This window comes from Ursus americanus, chromosome 17 (assembly GCF_024610735.1).
Source record: "Ursus americanus isolate L20-20 chromosome 17, mUrsAme1.1.p, whole genome shotgun sequence".
In the NCBI taxonomy this organism is placed as follows: domain Eukaryota; kingdom Metazoa; phylum Chordata; class Mammalia; order Carnivora; family Ursidae; genus Ursus; species Ursus americanus.
The window spans coordinates 3,254,783-3,276,622 of record NC_142143.1 but is presented as its reverse complement, the minus strand read 5'-3'; the positions used below and the strand labels follow the sequence as shown (position 1 = coordinate 3,276,622).

General features: G+C 61.0%; 1 protein-coding gene across 4 annotated transcripts in view; it reads left to right on the top strand.

The window, feature by feature from the left end:
• The first annotated feature begins 304 nt into the window (after positions 1-304).
• GRAMD4 (GRAM domain containing 4) overlaps positions 305-21,840 on the top strand; it is a 78,477-nt gene continuing 56,941 nt past the window's right edge. Inside the window, exon 1 of one of the 4 annotated variants that reach the window (XM_045779465.2) lies at positions 305-492. In XM_045779465.2, the coding sequence (XP_045635421.1) occupies positions 464-492 (29 nt within the window). In that variant the 5' untranslated portion in view covers positions 305-463. Of the gene's footprint in view, positions 493-8,289; positions 8,653-16,394; positions 17,084-21,840 lie in introns of those variants that run through there. The other 3 variants (XM_087868608.1, XM_045779468.2, XM_045779467.2) reach the window with 3 other exon arrangements.

Genomic DNA, 21,840 nt, shown 5'->3' with positions numbered 1-21,840 from the left:
GGAGGAGCTGCTGCGCGTGCGCGTGGGCGCAGGTGGCGGGGACGCACGTGGGCCACCCAAACAAAAGTGGCGCCGCGTGACCGAGCGTGCGCGCGCACGCGGCCCCGCCGGGACAGGCGCGCCCCCGCGGGTCCCGGAGCCAGCCGCGTCGGGGGGGCGGGGCGGCTCGCTGCGCGGGGCGGGGTCAGGCGCTGGGCGGGACGGCGTGCGGGGCGGGGCGCGGGGCGGGGCGGCGGCTGCGCAGGTCGGGCCTGGGGCGCGCAGACTCCGCGCAGCGGGACGCGAGCGCGCGACCTGGCGCCGCCGCCGCTGCCGCCGCCGCCGCCGTCGCCGCCTCCGCGCTCGTGGCCCGGACCCGCGCGGCCGCCTCCTCCGGGCTCCCCGGCGCCGCTGGGTTCCCGGGCAGGCGGCAGGTGCAGCGCGGCCGGGCGGCTGGCGAGGGGGGAGCCGCGGCAGCGGGTGAATGAGAGTTGGCCCCGATCTCCGCGCAGGGTAAGCGGCGCGCGCGCGGACGCCCACACGGACCTCGCGGACACACTGACAAGCTCCCGGCAGGGGCCGGCCGAGCCGCGACCCGGCACGCTCGGCCACGCTCATCCCGGTGTCCGGAGCCAGCGGCCCTCCGAGAAGGGCCCCGCGCGGGCGTGCCCCGCACACACGCCCCCAGGTGCCGCGCGGGGCCGGAGCGCGCGTCACGGCCACCCCGCTCCTTCCAGCGCGCGCCCCGCAGCCCCGGGCGCCCGGTCGGCCTGGGAGAGGAGGACGTCCTGGGGGCTCGGGGCCTGGGCTTGGGTGCCACTGGTCGCCGAGTTGGGGGTCGCCGAAGCCAGGCGGGAACAGGGGCTCGGCGAACGTCGTCCTGGGACCCACTCTCTGGGGACACAGGAGAGGAAGAGGGAGACCGCGACCCCAGAAACGACCCCGCCAAAAAGTTGTGGCCACTTGCCCCTTCCCTGCACCCCTTTTTCTGCCTTGTCTGCTCTCCCTTTGTTTGTGACTTCTAGCTAATGGGGCTCTGCCGGGACCCAGGGCCGCCTGCAGGCCAGGAGGTGGAGTGGAGTGTGGCAGTCCCCAGCCTGGGGTCCCCAAATGCTCAGAGCAGAACCAGCACCCCTGTCCAGGCCTATGACCGGGGAAGCAAGGAGAGCCAGAGACAGGTGGGTGGGCGCGCCAGCCCCTGACAGCGGCTCTGGTAGGAGGAGCAGCAGGCCCTAGGGTTGGAGACCTCCGTGGATGCCCCATGAAGCCAGGTTGCTCTTGGGGCTGTTGCCAGCTCTGAATTTCCAGAGGCAGGGAAAATGCATTTTGGGGGAGATCTCTTGCAGGATGGAATTCTCTTCTTGCCTTCCCTGAGCAGGTTGGGGAGGAAATACAGAGTTTTTAGCCTCTCCCACACACACAAATTGTGGCTATTGGGTCCCAGGCCCTATAGTGGCCCAGCTCTGGGGGTTGTTTTTTTGTCGGGGCCTGGCAGGATGGGCAGGGGCAGGGGTACGCACTAGTTAAGAGAGAACTTTGGAGTCTTGTTCTGTCGTGCATCTGCTCTGTGACCTTGGAGAGGAAGGCATTGAGCCTCCCTGTGCCTCAGTTTCCCCACCAGTAAAGGGGGGGGGCGATAAGAGTATTACATGAGGCACGCCCAGGGCAGAGATCAGAACACCCTGGTGAGGCTGGCAGTGTCCTCTGCCCCCAGGCAGCCAGTTTCCCTGACCGCACCACTTGTGTCCCAGGCCCATTTGAGGTCACATCTTCCAGCTGGGTGAGTGTGTTCCAGCTGTTGCCCTTCCCCTGTGCTGGGATGAAAGCACATCCCACAATTGTTAGCCGGGACACCTTGGATCAGGGACCTAAGGAGACCTGCCCCACCTTCCTGCTGCAGACCCTCCAAAACCTTTTGCCTGGTCCAGGTAGGGGACCTGGCTTGCCTGGCCTTCTCCCTGTCTTGGCCGTGGTGTTGATCCTTCTGTAGCACTTTGTGACCATGGGGCAGGGCCCTTGAGCCTCCCCAGTCTGGATAGTGTTGGACTGACGGCAGGCGGTGGGGGTGCCAGCCTGGTCCCGGGGACTGGGAGGTAGGGGGTCCTCAGGGCCTTGGGGTAGGCACACCTCCTCTGCTCTTCTTCCCTCTGAGCTGCCGTGGCTGATGGGGTGTGGGGTGTGGCTGTCCCAGCGGTGCGGCCCGGGGACGGGCAGGGCCTGTCCTTGTGATGTCTGTGTGCTTGCACTCGGGAAAGGCATTTCCTGGAAACTGATTGGGAAAGTCTTAAACTTGTGGTCTGCTTGGCTCTGGCCCTGGCAGTCTATTTATTCTGTTTTCTATGGAGGTGGGCGGGGGACCCCTCATGGGGGAAGAACCAGGTGGTCTCTCTCTGGACCGCCAGCCTGCAAGGCCCCCCTCCGTGCTCTCCTCTTATCTGTCGAGTCCAGCCAGGAGTGGGTGTCTGGAGACCAGTGGTTGCCAGCTCCGGGTGACCTCCACTCCCTGTGCTCCCTAGGCCTCACCTTCACCAACTGGAAACGAGGAGGAGAATCAGGCCTGTTTTTCCTGAATCACCATTTTTGCTCTACGATAGAACAGAATAGAATCGTGGTTCAGGCACAATGAAACAAAGTGCTATTAGATCCCAGTGAACCCTGTTGCCAGGGGAGGCTGCGAGCCTGCGGCCCATCCTCTGTGTGTAACAGCGATGTTACCGATGTGATAGAGACGCCAGCACCAAGCCCAGGCCGCTCTTGATGGAATCCGTGTAATCGGAGAACAGAGGGACTGCCTTGATGCGTCCGTGGTGTGACCCATGGTCGTGGTCGTGCCATCGGGTATCCCATCACCTCAAGGGCCCCAGTGGACCCCTTCCGGCTCTCCATGTGTTGTGGTTTGGGTGTTTCCGTCCGGAAGCTGGAGCTGCACGAGCTGCGTGAGGGAATGGGGTTCCCATCCTGGAGTGGCACGTCTCCAGCCAGCGACTCCTTTCTGGGGGCGGCCCTCTTGGGGCGCTGGCATGTCTCCCCTGGCACCTCATCTCTGGTGTTTGGCTCTCTGTGTGTCAGGATGGGGGGTCCTGCCTAGCGGCCGTGCTGGGGGCTGGATGAGCGTTTCCGGAGCACCTGTTAGCACAAAGCATTGCTAGCTAGGAAGACACTGGTGGCCAGCGTGTGGCCTGGGGACCCTTCTCCGAGCTTCTGCCTCCTTCCCTTCGGGCGGCTGCGGCACCTGTGCCAGGAGTACCTGTGCGTGCTCGGCCACATGGGGCTGTGTAGCCGCGCGTCCCTGTGCTTGAAGAATTTGGAGATGAACTGGGGGAGAAGAGACGTGGGCTGTGGAAGTGAGCAGTAGGAGGACCACAGATGTACTTGCTGGGGAAGCGGCTTCTGTTTCCTCAGCCCAGACAGCGGTGTCTGTGGGAAGCCGCTCAGGGAGAACGTGTCCACTCCCATGGCGCTCGGAGGAAGGGCTCTGGGGAGGAGGGACTGGAAGCTGACTCGGACGCTCTTCAGCACTGCCGTGGCTTCAGGTCGGTTTTTTCCGTGGCTTTTTGGTGGCATGGCAGTGGGGACTCTCGTTGGGTCTTCATCCTGGGCAGAATCCCAAAAATGGGGGCGCCTGGGTGGCACAGCGGTTAAGCGTCTGCCTCCGGCTCAGGGCGTGATCCCGGCGTTACAGGATCGAGCCCCACGTCAGGCTCCTCCGCTATGAGCCTGCTTCTTCCTCTCCCACTCCCCCTGCTTGTGTTCCCTCTCTCGCTGCCTGTCTCTATCTCTGTCAAATAAATAAATAAAATCTTTAAAAAAAAAAAAAAAAAAAAAGAATCCCAAAAATGGAAAGGAGCGCCCCTGGCTGTACCAGACTGCCGGGGACTTGAACTCTTACCCCCTCTGCGTGGGGTATTTTTGGTCCCTGAAGATGATGGTCGCTTAGTGAACAGTGTGTCAAAGGCACAACCCTGCCTGGGTTTGGAGTCAGCCCGTGAGGTCAAGAAACGTAATGGGTTAACTTGAGAACCTCAAGGCAGGTCTCTCCGACTTTCCTTACAGAGACAGAGCAAGAGAAGGAGGGTTCCCTAACTAGAGAAAACTGTGTTCTTTCAGCCTTTGGTGTCTGTGTGGGGCCTGCACGGAAGGGCTGGGGGGAGACTTTGGCCCCCTCCTTCTCCACTGATGACCACCGTCTCCCGAGGGCTGTTGGGGTTGTTGGGCATCTGAGTTCTAACCATGCTGTCATCGTGTTTGAGCCCTGTGACCCAAGTCCCCTGCGGTTACACTGGGGGACAGGAAGTATTGGCCGTTCGGAGAAACTTTAGTAACAGTGACAGAAATCACTCAGTGTAGTGTCAGATGTGGGACCAGGTGTTCTCCACACATTGTCCCACCTCCACCCCACTGAGAGAAACCGAGGCACAGAGAGGCGGGCTGGCCTTTGCCCCCATTTAGTTAAGTAGCGGGGCTGGGATTGGAACTTGGGTTGTTTGGGCCCTAAGGCTGTGCTCTTGACCTCACCGCCTCCCCGATAACCCTGTGGAAAGTTCAGTTACGTCTCTGGGGGTTCGTGAGAGACATGTGAGCAGTAAATTTAGAGTCGTGGTGGGAGGTCTTCCTGCTGTCAAACGTGCAGCAATAGTGAGAGCGTCCCTTACCCCAGGGCTGACAGCCTTCTAAGCACTTTATGTGATCGATCTTTCTAGCAACTGGAGGTAGGTGATATTATCAGCTCCCTCACGCAGATGAGGAAGCCCCAGCTCAGAGAAGTTAAGTAATGTCCCTGAGGCCACAAGCTGGTGAGTGGCAGAGCCAGCTTTGAACCAGTGGTCTTTCTTCCTAACCTGTAGCAGGGGGGTTAGGTGGAGAAAACTTGATCTTGCTGCTGTGTGTTCTTGGTCAAGATGCTTAACTTCTCTGGGCCTCGGTTTGGTCACCTGTAAACAAGGGTCTTGGTGTAGGATACGGAAGCCAGAGTTTTGAGAGCACTCTGCCATCCACAGAAAGGCCTGGCCAGCTTCTGCAGGGAGGGGGGAGGTAGGGGGAAGATGGTGGAGGCGAGTGGGCAGTGCTCCCCATCCCCAGCATGGACTGGTTGTGAGTAGCCGTGGTTGGAGTCAGGGCGTCTGGGTCTCTCAGGGCTCTGTCCCGGATCCGAGGAGAAAGATAGGTGACACTGGGGGCCATTTGTTCCCCTCTTGGAAACCGTAAAGCACTGTGCTCAGTGAGTTGTTACCTGTCCCTCCAGCATGAGCGATGGGGAAGGGGGCTCTACCCAGAGCTCCTCTGTGCCACCAAACCCAAGTTAGCTGTGGGTAAGAGAAATCGAATGTGCTGGGCACCATCGAGGGCCCTAGAGGTGGGGGCAGACAGCTCCCCCTCTCTCGGTCAGGTTCCCCACCATCTGTGGGAAGTGCTCTGCTTCGAGCTGTCCCCCCCGTGGGCAGGGGCTTGCGGCTCTCTGGGGGTGAGCATATGGCATGAGGAGGCAGGAGCCCCTCCCCAGCCAGCATGGAGTGCAGGTGGGGGGCACATCTGAGCCCATCCCGTGCCCCAGCACCCTCCAGGACAGAGAGGCGTGCAGCCTCCATTCTGACCCACCCATCCTCCCCTTCTGCCTCCCTCTCCGCCTGCCTCTTCTGCTCGAGGTGCCTGCAGGGCTGGCAGAGCCCTGTGTCTAGCACAGCTCTGCTCCCTTCCCCGGCCAGGGCGGCCTCTGAGCACTGGTTAGAGAAGTGCTCCCTTCACTCCTCTCCTTCCCCCGCCTCGCTCCTCCTGTGCCTCTCCCGCCCCTCCCTGCTTGAGCTCCCAAGTCTGTGAGCCATAGGGAAACGAAGGAATGGATGGATTTCCTGCCCAAAGCGAGCACAGGCTGGAGTGCTGTGCTCTGCCCTGGGGAGGGGGCGCTCCTGGGAACCTGGCTGTGGGAGCTGTGGGAGCTGTGGGATCGGGGGAGCCCGTCGGGGGGCAGGGCTGGGCAGGCAGAGAGGCGGCTGTTTTTAAAATATCTTTATTGAGGCATAATTTACATGTCATACAATCCACCCATTGCAAGTGTGCAATTCACCGAGTTTTAGCATATTCGCAAAATTGTGCAACCGTCACCACAGTCAGATTTTAGAACATTTCCATCACCCCAGAAAGAAACCCATGTCCCTCCGCAGTCAGTCACTCCTCATCCCCGCCGCTGGTTATGGGGTCTGCTCACTGAGCAGGATGTGTTCCGTCTGTGTGGCAGTGTGGGTGCCGTTTCTGAGCTGTGGCCTTTTCTGGACTGCCTTTCTTACAGGCTTAGTGGGCTCACCTTGCCTCTCCAAGCTCCAGGGGTCTGAGCTCATAGCCCCTTCTGTTGCTATGGCGTACCCACTGTGTGCAGGCACCTTGAGCCATTTGCATACCTACCACCTCCAGGAAGCCTTCCTGGCTTTCCCCTTCCCACAGGGTTAGGACCTCATGGGCCACCGTGCTGTTGTGCTAGTCACCCTACGTGGGCTTGCCTGTTTACTCACCTGCTTTCGGAGCTGCCAGAGGACAGGGGCCTTCCTCTTTATTTTTTGCTGGCCTCTTTGGGGACCGTGTCTGGGGGTGAATGGTTGCAGGTGGGGGGTTGTGTGGTGGTGGGTCCATGAGGCTCCCTCCCTGACTTCCCTACTGCCTCTGTTCCTTGATTATTATTGTACGATGGCTTGGTTGTGAAACTGCAGTTTGTGTCCTCTGGAGCGCCTCAAGGGGAGGGTCTGTCTGACTGTGGCTGTGGGTGTTGGGGATGCTGGGCGGGGGATGCTGGGCCGAGCTGCCAGGAGGCCCGCCGCCCCCCCCCCCCGCGTGGCATGCTGTTTGTTTGCATTTTAATAGACTGTTTTTTAGATCAGGGTTAGATGTGCAGAGAAATTATACAGATAAGGCCGAGATTCCCACCTCCTCACCTGTCCTGCAGGTTCTCCTGTTGTCCGTATCTTGTTAGTGTGAAACATTGTTAAAGTTGGTGAACCAGTGCTGATACATTATTAACTACAGTTGGGCTTTACTTGGATATCCTTAGTTTTAACTTCAAATCTTTTTTCTATCCCAGGACCCCATCTGGGCTATCCTATGTGTGAGTTGTCATGTCTCCAGAGGCTCCTCTGGGCTGGGACGGTTTCTCAGACTTTTAAAAGTTTCTGATGACCCTGGCAGCCTGGAGAAGTACCAGGTATATGGTAGGGTCCCTCTACACTGGAATTTGTTTAGACAACTGGAATTTCTCTGTTGGAATTTGGATGTGTTCCTTGAGGGTGGACTGGGGTCTCAGGGTTGGGAGGAGGCCCACAGGGGCAGTGCCCTGTCATCTCGCCGAGTCGGGGCACCTGCTGCCAGTCTCACTGACCCCCGCCGTGTCGACCGCGGTCACGGGGCAGCGGCGCGTCAGTCAGGCTTCTCCCCTGCGAAGCCCCTCCCTGCCCCGTCCACGCTGCCCTCTGAAAGGGTCCGTGTGCACAGCCCACGCTGAGGGGGTCCTGCCCCAGCTCGTCCAGGGCGGAGTTTCTTCCTACTTTATTGGGAATTTCTCTGTGTGGGAGCCTTGGGTCTTCTCCCCATTTACTAACTGATTCAGTCTTTCTTGTATCAGCGTGGACTCCCGTCCCATTCTGTGTTTTGAGTTATTTATCTTGTTGGAGGACTTGTGCCAGCTCTGGCCCCCATCCTGGTAGGGGGGTGAGCGCGTCCTACGCTCTGGCCCTGCAGGTGGCTCTGGGCTCGCCTTGCCCAGGTCCTGCCCCAGCCCTGCGGTCGGCCGCTTCTCTGAGGAGCCCGGCTCCTCCTCCCGGAGCCTGGTGTTAAGACACAGGGTCTGGGCGCACTTGTTGCTGTGTGAGTGGTTGCCCTGCGTACTGTCAGCTGATGGAGCGGCAGACACACTCGAGTATCTCACCGTGGGTCTGCGTGCGTCTCTGACGACTTCTGTGAGTAGCCATCTGTGTACATATTAAGTGAAATGTGAGTTCATCCTGATGATACAGTCTGCTCATTACCACGTGGATCCTTCTGGCCTCCTCCTCTCGCTGATCAATAAATTCCTATCCTGCGGTGGGAAACGGGCTCCCGTTTGCCATCCATTTCCTTAATTGTTCCATTGCGGTGTGCGCGCAGAGCGGGCTCACAGTTGTTCTCCTGGCCGCGGGAAGCGGCTCTCTGGGCCTGGACGCAGCACATGTCCAGTTCCCTCTCACGCTGTGAGGCCCCTGGCGAGCTGTCAGAGCTCAGGCTGCAGGGGGGTCTTGGGGTGTCACGTCTCCAGGAAGGTCTGTGGCCTGCAGGGAGAGGGAAAGAGAACAGGGGGCCCCTGGCTGTGCCTGGTCAGCCAGCCCTGCGGGGATGGGCACAGACTTGGCATCCCTTTGAAATTTGAAAGCGGGGCTGACTTTGAACGCGCCCCAGCGGTCTGGCCTCGGCAGCGTGGGGTAAAGACTGCCAGCCGACTCTTTGGAGCTCACGTGCATCTTGGACTATGATCCTGGTGGGGCCTGGCTCCTCCCCACCTCTGAACTCACGCCTGAGCAGGGGGTAGCCCTTGAAAGGAGAGCACACGTCTGCACGCGGGCACGCAGCTCAGCAGAGCAGCAGCTGAGCCCTGAGACCAGTTTCCTTTCTGGAAAGGAGAGAAGCGAGGCTCTGTGTCGGCTTCCATTTCCGTGTGGGGTCTGTCTGTGACACGTGTGGGTCCTGTTGGCAGGGAGAAGGGCTTCCGCTGGGAGCTTCCGAGCCAGGCGGGAGGCTGGGAGGCAGAGAAGGCACCCTGAAGTTGGGTGCCTGCACACGGGCTGCCGCCCCGAGCGGGTGGGCAGGGGCTGGCGCCAGGGTCCCAGGGCTGCGGAGGCCTGAATGCAGCCCTGGGGAGGGGGAGGTTTCTGAAGAGTGGAGTGGCCAGCTGGGCAGGCTCGGAAGAAGGCTGGCACAGCAGTTGGCCCTGTTGAGAGAAAGCGGGGCAGGATGGAGGGAAGGACAGTGGGTGAGTTGGGTTGGGCACCAATGAGAACCGTCGCTTGGGGTGGGCGCACAGGTGGGTGGACGTGCCATGCCCACCATCCTGTCTGCACTGTCACTGTGCTCTTTCCCACGCAGGGGGGTCTGGCTCCGAGAGGAGCTGGTCTTGTTTTCTCGCTCGTGGGTGAGCTCCCACGTGGACCCGGGAGGGCTCCGGCCCACCCGCCCAGCCCACGGCTGGCCTGTGTGCCGGTGCCGGGAGCCCCGTCTGTCTTCTCGCCTGGCTGATGAGGACCTGCTCTGTGCCAGGCACCAGGCAGCAGGGCCTGATGAATGGAGTGCATGGTGGGAGGGGGACCAGGCCAGGCAGGAGGGACGACAGAGGTAGGGGCTGTGGGACAGGGCTGCTGGCCCTGCCTGGGGGTCAGGGAGGACCCCTGGAGGGATGAGAGAAGAGACCACAGGAGCCCATTTGGCAGGACACAGGGGGTTTAGCCTGAGGAGGAGTAAGGAGGGGCAGCAAGCCGGGCTAGGCCTCCAGCCACCACTCTGCCCTCCCCTGGGCCAGCTCTGGTGGCGTGGGCGCCTGCGGGGTCAGTTACCAAAGGTCAGCTCCTGTGCAAGGCTGCTGTAGACCCAGCCAGTGTGTGCCTGTCCCCTGCTGGGGCTGGGCCAGGCCCCGAGCCATGTCAGGGTGCTGTGAGCTGTGTGGCTGGCTGCCTGTGCCCCAGGCTGGGCCTCCCGAAAGCTCCTTGCTCCCTGCCATGGTCCTGTGGGGGTCTGAGGAAGTTGGTGGAACAGACCAGGGGCTCAATGAGTGAGGGCTCTGTGGGGCTGGGGGTGCTGTTGTCCCCGAGTGGCCCTTCCTGGGAGTGAGGCTCTTGGGACCCAGTGGGGGACCAGTGTGCCACAGTCCTGCTGCCTGTTTCCCTGCTCGCCTGGCTCCCCCACTGGGTGCCCCCATCCCAGGACCTTGCTGTGCCACACCTGTGTTGCCCCTTCTTTCTAGGTGGAGGTTTTGGGTCTGCTAGGTCCTGTGCCACAGCTTTGGGGATGGTGCTGGCCTGGCGATGGTGGCAGAGCTCTGGGATGACTGGAATCACTTGGGGGTCATGGCTGCCCGGCGTGGCTGCCTGGCACTCGTGGTCTGGGGTGCGTCTGTCTGCCTGGAGGGGAGCCTGTGCTGCACCACCGGGGTGAGCCTGGCGGGGCCAGTGAAGGCCGGTATGGCCTCGGTCCTCCTGCCCACAGCCGAGGGGGCGGGAGTGGAGGGCTTCCCTCAGCTCCGAGGATGCTCCGCGGCCGAGACTGGAGGATGCTGTCGGCTTTGGTCCCCGGCTGGGAAGTTTGGCATTTAAAACTCCGAAGCAACTTGAATGGTGAAAAACACACAAACCTTTAATATCACCGAGCTCAGACTCTCACTCTCAGAAGAACCAGGCTAACGTACCACCCACAGGGTTCCCACAAATTCCACGTGCCGATGGGTGTGCCCTGTGGCGGTGAGGGCTGTGATCCAGCTCAGGGCCTGCATCCCCGAAGCAGAACTATGAGGTTCGGGTGTGGGGTGGGGCGGAGGGGTGCTCAGCTGTCCCGACTGACAGTGCCCACTGGCTCTGGGGGGTTGAAGCTGTGCTGTGTACTCCTTCAAGGCCCCTCTGGGCATGTCCTGGGGGTCCTGGGCTGGCCTCAGCACCCAGGTTGGTGTCCAGGGCTGTAGCTCCTTTCTAGTTCCTTCCAGAGAAGAAAGTCCGAGTCCCTGCTCAGGGTCTGACAGAAAAGGTGAGGAGGACGACATGTGTCTTTCCCCAGCAGCATCCCAGATGGGCGGCTGGGGTGGACCGGACGGGGAGCTGCTCAGGACTTGGGGCCCGTGCCTGCTGCATGGGAGGCGGGGGGCAGCGGCGCATGCGGCCGGGCCCTGCCTTGTCCTGCCAGATGGGTTGAGCGTATAGCGGGTATGCCGGGCACATCCTGGATCAGAAGGAAAAGGAGTACTTTGTTCAACAGCCAGAGCTTAAGAATGCAGGGAGATGTGTGAATCACATCAGAAGTATTCCGTGAGGAAGTTAAATGAGGTGTAAGCATCTGTGTGTGTGTGTGTGTGTGCACGCACGCGCGTGTACGTGAGCTCGCGCAGGGGGGCGGTGAGCGGGTTGGTGTGGAGGAGGAGGAGGGATAGCGGTAGGGACCCAAAGGTGCCGGATCAGAAGGTAGAACCGAGGGAGTGGGATTCGCTGGTCCCTGGAGCCCAGCCTGCCAAGCAGTGGGGGTGCAAATGAGTGACTCCTGGCTGTTGAGCGTGTTTGGGGGAGAGGAAGTGAGCTATGAGTCAACCATCAGAACACCCTGGGCATCAGGCTGGGTGGAGCTGCTGGAGGCACTGGAGTGAGGACTGGGAGGGGAGGGGAGGCCGGAGGGGCCATCCTGCTGCCTGTGCCCTGCCCTGCCCGCCTGTGTCCCACGGTCATGCCCCTGCCGGGAGAGGCTAGAGGCAAGGGGTCCGTGCCGGTCAGGAGGGACGCAGGGGCTATCAGCCGCAGCTGAGCACCACTCCTGGGGTGGGGGGAGGGCTCTGGGAGATGCTTGGGAGAACCGGGATTCATGCTGGTGTCTGCGGGGTGGGCCAGGCCGCAGGGAGCCCAGGAAAGGGGAGCCATGGCCTCTCACCAGCCAGTTTCTCATCTTTGAGAAGCCCCATCCTGGGTCTTCCACAGCCACATAGCTCCCTGCTGCACTGGGGGAGTGGGAGTCTTCAGATACTCCCACAGTGGGGAAGCAGGTGGCTGGAGTTCTTAAAATGGCCCTTTCCTCTCTCTGGGGTTCTCCACCAGGTCCTGAGCCCCACACCACTGTCACACGGGCTGGACCTTTCTCATGCCAAGATGTAGGGGACAGACTGGGCAGAGCCTACATGTGGCCCAGGCCCGGCTGGTGCTGAAGTCTTTCCCCGGGTCACGGCTTCGCTGGGAGGCATGGGGCTGGTGGCTGAGCCTCTCCTTTAAAGCAGAGTTCCTGCTGACCCAGGGCAGGGACCACAGGGCGGCTGTTGTGCTGGGCAGGGGCTGGGCACGCAGCAGGGGTGGCATCAGTGCCCAGCGGGTGCTTGCGGAGTGAGGAGGCTCTGCCGGCCTTGCTGGCGCTCCAGGGAGGAATCCTTCAGGAGCCACAGACCTGGCCCCTGCACCCTTGACCCCTCAGCAGGGTCGCCACAGGCACAGCCCTGGCCCCTGCACCCTTGACCCCCAGCAGGGTCGCCACAGCCACAGCCCTGGCCCCTGTACCCTTGACCCCCAGCAGGGTCGCCACAGCCACAGCCCTGGTCCTGGTGCCCTTGACCCCCCAGCAGGGTCGCCACAGCCACAGCCCTGGCCCCTGCACCCTTGACCCCCAGCAGGGTCGCCACAGCCACAGCCTTGGCCCCTGTACCCTTGACCCCCAGCAGGGTCGCCACAGCCACAGCTCTGGTCCTGGTGCCCTTGACCCCCCAGCAGGGTCGCCACAGCCACAGCCCTGGTCCTGGTGCCCTTGACCCCCCAGCAGGGTTGCTGCCATCTGTGGGAAAGCCCTGAAGCCCCTTGGGGAGGGAACCTTGGATGCTGGAGACCCATACCTCCCGTGGCCCAAGCACAGATGGCACGCTGGGGGGGCTGGTCTGAACTGGGGGTGGGGGGGCCTGGGGAGGGCTGCCCGAGGGTCCCCCGGGGAGGGTGAGTGGGTGGTTGCCACACCCCACAACAAAGCTGGGAGGGGCTTCATCGTCCCCACTTTGCAGATGAGTTCAGTGGGGGTTAGAGAGGTCCTGATAAGTGGCTAAGCCACTCTACTGCCCCCAGGGCCTGTGCCCTTGTCTGTGTCCCACCTGCCACACCTTTTGGGTCCATTTAGGAGTTTTACATGGTTGAAGTTATCCTCTTTGTTACCCACTTATGGGCCTCATGTGGACCCTAAACTCTGCTTTTGGGGTGACCCTGCCCCTTCATGCATGTGTGCACAAGGGCCCCCTTCGCTCTGCACAGACCTCGGGCCTCCCCCTACCTCCCCAACCCTCTCAGGGAGGCTGGGGTGTCAGATTCCTCCCCGACCCCCCTAGCCAGCCCCCAACGCCTCCCCACCGCCACCTGGCACTCGATGGGAGGGGGTGGTCTCTTCTTCTGGACTGTGAGCTCCTTGAGGGCAGGCTTGGGCCTGGCCGTCCTGTGCACGTGCCTGCCACACGTGGCCTGTGAGAGCTGGGACCAGAAGGGGACCAGTGCTGGTGCTCTCTGTGGGACCTGCCCTTGCTGTCTGTCCCTCAAAGCGTGGGGACGGGGGGCGGGGGCAAGGACCTGCAGGAGGGTGCAGCCCAGGGTCCAGCTCCCTCTTGCCTTTTGTTGCTCTGCCTTCTGCAGGCTTCTGCAGGCTAAGCCAGCCCAGGGGGCGGTGCTTGGAGCAGAGGCGTGGGGGGCGGGGCCAGGGAGGCCTCGGTAATCTGGGCTGTCCCTCCCCTTGGAGCCTGTGTCACAGCCTACTGAGAGGGGCAGGAGCCTTGCTGGGTGTGGGGCAGGAGCCACAAAGGATAGAACAGCAGGAGGGCTCGACAGAAATGCCGCCTGATGATGGGAACAGTGATCCTGGAGGCTCCCCGGCCGCCCAGGCTTCATACTCATGGGCTCCACTGGTAATGGCCCCGTGTGAGAGCTGGTGAGCCCGGCGCAGAGAGGTAAGGTGCCTCAGAAAAGATCACGCAGCCAGAGAGATGCGAGGCTGGGTGATTCCAGAGGCCACTGTCACCCAGGGCCCTGGCATCTACATCAGCCATGGTAGCCTGAACAGGCCTCGGGCCCTGGGTTCCTCCCAGAGGCAAGAGGGGCCGAGCCTGGAGTGTGGCTGGTGCAGCCCTGAGTCCAGGCCTCTCCGTCTGCTGTCTCTGTGTCCCCCAGGAGCTGCAGGACACCTTGTCTTCTGGCACAGAGCTGAGGAGGTGCTGGGGGTGGTGGGGTGCCTGTCCGAGGAGGTGGTGCTCCTGGGGCTGGGGCGCCGTCCCTGTGTGTGTGTGTGACCCAGGCCTGGTGCTGCCAGTGCGGATGATGCCGGGTCGGTGGGTGTCTGCTGGTCGCTCGTGTGGGGCCTGGCTGGGGGTGGCTTGTCAGGGCGAGGGGAGGAGGAAAAGCCAGGGCTGGAACCAAGTGCAGGCCAACTGCCCAGGAGAGGCAGGTAGGGCTGAGAGGTTGGGAGGGAGAGCCCGCAGCGTCTGAGGACAGCTGAGGAGCCGAGGTTTCTAGTTTAGAGACAGAGCTGGAGAAGGTGCGGGTCCCAGAAAGGGAGCCAGGTGCCGAGAACCCACAGGGCAGGAGGCAGGTAACTGCGTCCTCCCTCTTCCCAACGCGTGACTGTGAAATCCTGCTTTATCTTAACATTCTCTGATCCCAGACTTAAATGAACTTTGCTGCTGCATTGGAAAATGGACTGTTGGTTTACCAACATTTACCAAATCTGGAGGAGGCCCACGCGTTCAGAGTCGTAGCTGCTGTCCCGGGTTCCACGCCCCAGAAAGGTGTGTGCCCCGCCCCCTGCACTCTACAGTTAGCCGTGGCCCACGGAGGGGCAGGAAGTACCAGGGGCCGGCACCTACAGCTGCAGGCCCCTCAGGCGGGCAGGGAGCGTCTCCGTCACCTGAGTGTCCCCGTCACTTGGCCGAGGGCACTTGGGCGTGTTGAGGAGGTGATGCCTGTCACCTGCGTCCACCCTCCCCAGGCCGGGTCAGGCAGTGCACTGGGACGGCACCCCCCCACCAGCTGACTCAGATGACAGATCAGCTTCCTTCTTTTAAGTCAGGCAAACGTGTGCCTTTAAGTCCTTGAGTGCTTAAGTGTGTGATGAAACGTAGCTTGGTGAGTCGTCGGTGCCGAGTCCTCGCGGCTCCCTTGCTCATTCACGGCGGGTTCACGGTCTCTCCCGCATCTTTCCCCCGTTCTGATTGTGGTTGGAGGGCCGGGGCCGCATGTAGCACTCCTGCGGGATGCCCGAGTCCGACACAGGATTTCCATCCCCAGGGTCCCTGAATTCCAAGCCTCCCACGTCTGGGGACCCGCCGGCTGTGGGCCCTCGGTGCGTAGCGGTTGGCTCTGCGGTGTGAGCCTCAGACGTCCTGGCAATCAAAGAGCCTATTGTGACCTATTTATAAAGTATTCCAGAATCACTTACATGAGTATTTTGTCCTAAATTCTGTATAATTAGGAGATATAAACCCTACTCCGTGATTATTTTTGTGCACTAGCGTAACCTAAATGAGAACTCTCTCCGTGTAGGTTTTGTAAAAAAGAAGCCATTTTAACAAAAACATAAAAGGAATTGATTTCATCTGCACCGTTCTCCCAAAGGCTTGGAACTCGCGCGTTGGCGTGAGCAACCCGGAAACCTTATTGACAGTTGTCTCATTTGCAGACCCTTCCATTTACCAGCAGCAGAAAGGTAAACTTTATGGAGGCATTTCCAAAGTCCTTGTGAATTCTTGCTGCTGAGCCGTGGCTGGCTTCCCAGTGGCCCTGCTTTTCCCCCTAAACTGCAGTTGAGGCCGGAGGCTTGCCTGCAGGTGCTCCTGGCTGCGGCAGGCTTGGGGTGCGGTGTTCAGACGAGGGGGAGGATTTGTGCCGGCAGTGCCCTCTTGGTGCCCTTTGGTGGGGAGGCAGGTGTGAGGCCGAGTGTCTGTGGCAGTGTGCGTGGGGCCGGGGGAGACTTTTAAGAGGGGAGACTCGTGGGCCGAGTCTTTTTCTTCTGGGCCTCAGGCATGTAGAACTAGAGAAGGCCCAGCCCTCGGATCACGGGTGCTGCCGTCAGCGCTCGTGCACGGCCCTCCTGTCTGTTTGCTCAGTTCTTTCCAGCGTCCCAGGTGCCCTCGAGCTCGCCACCAGAACAGGAGGTGGGACCTTGATGATAACCCCGTGTAACAAGTGTTCTCCCAGCCGCCGTCTCCGGCTCCCTGCCCCGTGTTCCTTGTTTCTTGGCGGAGGCCTCTCTCGGGCCAACACCACGCTGTCTTATTACTGCCGTTCATCCGTAGGGCCTGACATCTGCCCCGGAGCGTCCCTCCTCCCTGCCCCTCTTTGTGTGACTGAATCTTGAAGGACTGGTAGAAGTGGTCTGGGCGGACCAAGAGGGTGGGAGGTGGGGAGGCGATACCGAGCATTCTAAGCCAGGGCAGGTATGAAAGCACACAGGTGTGAGGGGCCAGGTGTGCTGGGGGGGTGGGGCGGAGGGGAGATGGGTAGTGAGGAACCTCTGAGGGGTGAGCCCCAGGGATGGCAGGTGTTTCCAGAAGTCTCAGGTGTGGAGGTGGCCTAGGATGGGAGAGGGCCATCTGAGGCTGGGAGCAGGTCAGGGCTGGAGGTGGAGGCTGGGACCCTGGAGTGGAGGGGAAGGTCAGAGCCCCCTGTGACCCTGAGGGGGTGAGGGGCAGCATAGGGAGCCCCTGGGCCGGGAGGGGGCTGCCATAAGGGGAAGCATCAAGGGAAGGGGGTTCCCTGCTCACTTCCGGCCTACAGCCCGCAGACCAGGCCCAGAAGAACGCACCCTGCAGCCCAGAGGCTCGCTCAGGCTATCGCAGCCTCCAGGGAAGTGAGGTGCAGAGGGGAACTGAGCACCTCAGGTTTCCGGAACAACCGCAGAGGTGATGTGGGGGAAGCTGGCTATTGGGACCGGGTTTCATGTGGTCGCCTTGGCGGAGATGCGCCTTCCGACCTCGGTGTCCTGGGCTGTGAGTCTGCCTTTATTGAGGCGTTTCCCCACCCTGGGGTCCCTCATCTTGTAGCCACAGGTAGGAACTGGCTCTGCTTCTGGGAAACTGAGGCAGTGCCCCTGACTTCTGGGTATGGTGGAGGCGCTGGTTTCCCCGAGTGGAGGACCTCGAGAGGAAAACGGGCTCCCGTCAGGCAGCTCAGCCCTTGGCCAGGGTCAGCTGCCGGGAAGATCCCTTTCCTGCTTCGACACCCCTGCCCCCTCCCTGTGCCCACCGCACAGACCAGGCTGCCGTGGTGACTGTCCTCTAAGTCATCAAGGATCAGCGAGGCCAAGAAGCAAGTGCACGGGAACCTTTGAGCTGCGCTGCACAGACAGGTGCTCCCTGTCCCACGGAGGTGGGGACCGTGGATGACGTCACAGCCTGCAGGTGAGCTGGGTCCTCCGGCTCTCCTGTTCTCAAATGTGTTGCCTTTTTCCTTCCTTGGCTCGGTTGATGGGCTCTCCCAGGGAGCTGGAAAGGAGCAGGAGCCAGTTTGGGTCCTCGAAGCTGGTCAGCACGAGCCTGCTGTCCTGGAGAGCGGGGCGGGCCACCCCCGTGCTCTTCTCGCTCCAAGAGCTGACCCACCGTACCAGGTGGATCGACTTCACCCAAAGGCGGTTTGTGGATGCTGGTGGGATCGTTGTGCGCAGGTGCGGCGCTCTGAGGGCAGGTCAGGGGTATGTACCTACAGGCCCCCTCTGCCCCTTCCTCCTGAACCGGCCGGGAGGACGCGGGGAAGGGGCCCAGCTCCCCGCAGAGACCCAGCCTGGAGTGTTACTGTTGAGGCGGCCCCAGTGAAGCCAGAGACAGCAGTTTCTGCAGGCGTGAGTGTGCTTGGAAGGACCGACGCAGGGCGGTCTTTGCTGCGGGGTCACCTGTGTGACGGCTGAGGGACTCTGGCCATCTCTCTGTGGGGGGAGCCGAGCCTCCCCGAGCCAAGGCGGGTATGCTGTGCTTGGTGGGGGCTGCCGATGGTCTGTCTTCTCAGTGAACCAGTTGATGGTATCTGGTTTCCTTTTGGAATTTGGGGGTCATGCCCGAACAGGGGACCTATGTTTCCTCTTGGGTCTTTCCCACCATCCCTGAGGCCTCCCCGTTGCGGCATCTCGAGGCTGTGGGATGGACTCAGCTACTGTCCCCGGGCAGGATGGGAAACCACCCTCCTTGGCTGTGCCAACCTGTCCGTCTGGTTAAGCCGGGTCTCCACGCCTGCTTTCGGTGCGTCCTGCCCTCCCCTGGGAATCCACGGCCAGACCTTCGGACCCCTTGGCTGGGACGAGCGCTGGGGGTGGCTCCGGCGGGATCGCAGAGCTGGGTGCCGGCGGCCGGGCCAGGTGTGGACACGCGGTGCGGGAGCTGCCGGGAGGCCGAGAGCCGGGCTGTGGCAGAGACTGTGGCTGGTTCCCCGGAGCCCGCGGCCCGTGGGAATGAGATGATGCGGTGAGCTGGGACCTTGGATCGGGGGACTTGCTGAGTGAAGTCTGTCTCACGGTTTAGGTGACGTGCCTGCAGCGTTTCCGTGAGGACAGAAACTGGGTGGTGGCCTCTTCGAGGGCAGGTTTGCGTGGAATGTGGGTTTCTGTCCATCCTGTCTTGGCACACGTTCCCCTCCAGGTGCGGAGGGTGCACGTTCTGATTAGTTGGGTTTGTTTGTTTCCTGTCAATTCAGGATTTGGCTTTGGGCCTTTTTTGGGTCCAACTTTGATGAAGATTCGAGTGAGATGCTTGGTCCTCTTCTGCTCCGGTAAATGGAGGCAGGAACATGGCCGTGGGGGGCGGGAGGGGTGGTCCTCTTGCTCCTTGGTTGTGGCCGCCTGAAGATCCTTGTTTCAGCAGGTGTGGGACATCGTTGGAGGCGTCCCCACAGGGCCCTTTGAGGGGCTTCCTCCCCGACTCTAAGGGACGGTTACTGGTCTGATGCTGGATTCTGGCCGCTCGGGGGTCCAGGTCTTTGGGGTCTGGTTGGCTGAGCTGTGGGGGCCCGCCTGGGGCAGGAGCGCCCGTGGTCAGCTGGGACGTGGGGGTGCAGCGTAGCCGTGAGTTCCTGAGGGGCAGGTGTCACTGATACGGGGAAACCGGAGCTGCTACCCCTTATCAGCTGTGCTGAGTGGCCGGAACGGAAAGAGGAGCAGTGGGCTGGGGACGGGAGCGCAGGGGGCCCGGCAGGAACAGCGGCCTCCCTCGAGGGCCTGGCGGGGAGGGCTGGGGTGTGAGCTTGGCTAGGGGGCGCCTGTGGTGCCCATAGTCCGGAGCTTCGCATCCCTGCAGCCCCGCAGGAATGGCGACAAAGCAGACTGCGATGTGGGGTCAGGTCAGGACACTAGGAGACTTAGGGAGAATCCCTAGCACAGGACAAGTCGGTGTTTGGAACCTGTGTCAACAGACTGGGACGTGGATGGCGGTGCCTGCGTGTGTCAGTGGTCGCGTTGTTACCTCCGTAGTGTGGGGACGGCCGTTGGCTCTCCGAACTCAGCCGTGGTTTTTTCATCCTTGTGCTTCTCGGTATTGATTTTTCCCACACTGACCGTGGCCTCTCGCTTCTCCGTGGAAGGAGATTAAAGCCTCTTCACAAATCAGCCCCGTTCAGCATCACGGCCCCACAGCCCAACGGGTTCTGGCCATTTGTTCTCGCTGAAGCAAATGCGTGGTGTGGGTTTTAACCGCTTTTGCCGAAGAGTGACCTTTTCCCACGTGGGGCCGCCCTCTTGAGAGTGATTGAGGAAGATCCCGGGGCCTCTTGCTACGAGTGGTGCGTTCTCCCCGGAGAACTGCCCAGGAAGCCGATGAGCGCAAATCCCACCTGAACCTTAAAGGTCCCAGGAAAGCTCACTGTTTACAAAATGGTTTGTCAGAGGGCCCTGCGGAGCGAGGGGTCCTGCAGTCCTGAAATCATTTCTTCTCAAGCAACTGTTTGTGAGATGGACCGCTACACGTCTGGTATCTCACAGCCGGTGATGCCCGTGGTCTCCGGAGAGCGTCCCACCAGCTCGTGAACAGTCCCTCAGGTGTCACCCACTCCTCCTCTCCCTCTCCAGGGTGTCCCCCAAGTGCAGAGTCGCCTTGTGTGCCCCGCAGGGAGGGGTCCACCGCAGGCTTGCTGACACACGGGGCCTTTGCTGCTCGGGTCCTGGAGTGGGGGGTGTGGAGCTGCTGACCTGGGGCACTCAGGCCCGGGTCTCTGGTTCCCCTTCTTTCTTCTGTTTGTTTCCTTCCCTGTCTCCTCTCCCTCTGCTTTACCTGCGTTCCACGTATCCTCAGGCAGGCCACCCCCAGGAGGCAGCACCTGTGTGCTCTGGGCTCACGCAGTCCTGTTACCAAAAGGCTTTGAGTTGCCTGCTGAGCTGCACTCCAATGGGGGGGGGGGGTCGGGAGACCGGCTGCTGGCTGCTGAGAACCAGAGGCTGTGTGCACGGGGTTGCAGAGGCAGGGTGGGCGTGCAGACGGCCCTGTGCAGGGCAGCGTGTGTGTGCATGCACACTCAGGTGTGAGAGCCCAGGTGCCCTGGGGCGTGGGTGTGCACGGACTGAGAGACACCTGTGGATGAGGACGTCAGGGAGGGCTTCCTGGAGCAGGAGGCTCTGTGGCCCCTGAAAGGTGCACAGTACCCAGAGACAGGGAGGGTGTTTGTAAGCAGAGGGTGGGGAAATGGTGGTGCGCTTGGGGACCTCCTCTAGCCTGAGCCCCAAGGGGTGAGGCAGAGGTGGAGGAGAGAGGTGTAGCTGCTGGCCTGGCTTGCCTCACCCCTGCTGCCCGGCTCTGTGCCGAGTCTCCTTACCTGTAAGGTGAGGGCGCTCTGCCCTGCCCCTCTGAAGTTTCTCTTGCACATGTGGTGACAGAGCAGGCAGGGCTCAGGCCCCGCCCCCACTCCCCCAGTCTCCTGCCGCACGCTCCATTGCCCCCCACCTCACCCCGCCTGCTGCACACCCGCCCTGAGGCCCACTCTGGTTGTGCCTGTGGACATGGCTCCCTGCCGGGGCCCAGCTGCCACCCCTCAAGGCCTAGACTGGGGTCAGGGGGAGTCGTGGGCCCACTGGCCTGTCCCCGAACCCCTTCTCCAGGATCAGTGGGGTAGGCTGGTGGTTCTCAGAGTTGATCTCAGAGCCCCCTTATAATCTTTAGTTCATGAGGTCACCAGAGGACCCTTATTGACGTGGGTTGTCTCTGTTGTTCTTTACTGGATTAGAAAGTAAACCTAACAAATTTAAAAATACTTCTTTTTTTTTTTTTTAAATATTTTATTTATTTATTTGACAGAGACAGCCAGCGAGAGAGGGAACACAGGCAGGGGGAGTGGGAGAGGAAGAAGCAGGCTCCCAGCAGAGGAGCCTGATGTGGGGCTCGATCCCAGAACGCCGGGATCACGCCCTGAGCCGAAGGCAGACGCTTAACGACTGAGCCACCCGGGCGCCCCTAAAAATACTTCTTAATTGATCAAAAACTGCCAACTATAAACCCATTACATGTTTACATAAATAGCATATTTTATTTTTTAAAAATCACCATTCCCCCCACCCCCTCCCCAGACAAACAAGAAATGAGTGAAGGGAGCACTGATGACATCGCGGGCCGTGGCCGGTCGGTGATTGAACACAGCCGGGTGCTGGGTCCTGTCCCGCCCGCCGTGGCGTGAGAGCAAGCGTGGGAAAGTAAGAGCCTTAGTTTTGACCTCGTGGGTCCCCCAAAAGGGGCTCCTGGGCCATAGTCTGAGAACCACCAGTTTAGCCTCAGGAGACATTTCTCTGATGTGGTGAATGAAGGTCTTTGTTCTGTTTTTTCTGCTTTAATATTGAAAATCCTTCTTATCAAAAAAAAATCCTTATCTTTTATTTAAAATATTTAATTTTAAAGCTTTGTTTGCTGTGGAATAGTCAACACATTCAGGACTCAAAAGGGGTTGAAGCTCAGGCTGGGTCTCCAGTGCTCCCTCCCCTCCCCCCTCCTCCCCTCCCCCCTCCTCCCCTCCCCCCTCCTCCGCCTCCCTTCCCCTTTCTCTTTGGTGCTCCTTGGCTGGGGGGGGGCAGGGGGGCTCGACACACTGGCAGGTAGCAGTCAGCCCCACTGTGAGGTCTCCAGCAGGGTGTGTGTGGGGGGGTCCTTCTTGTTCAAACTGTGGGGGCTCCCACGGGTGGCTCCCCCAGCCTCTT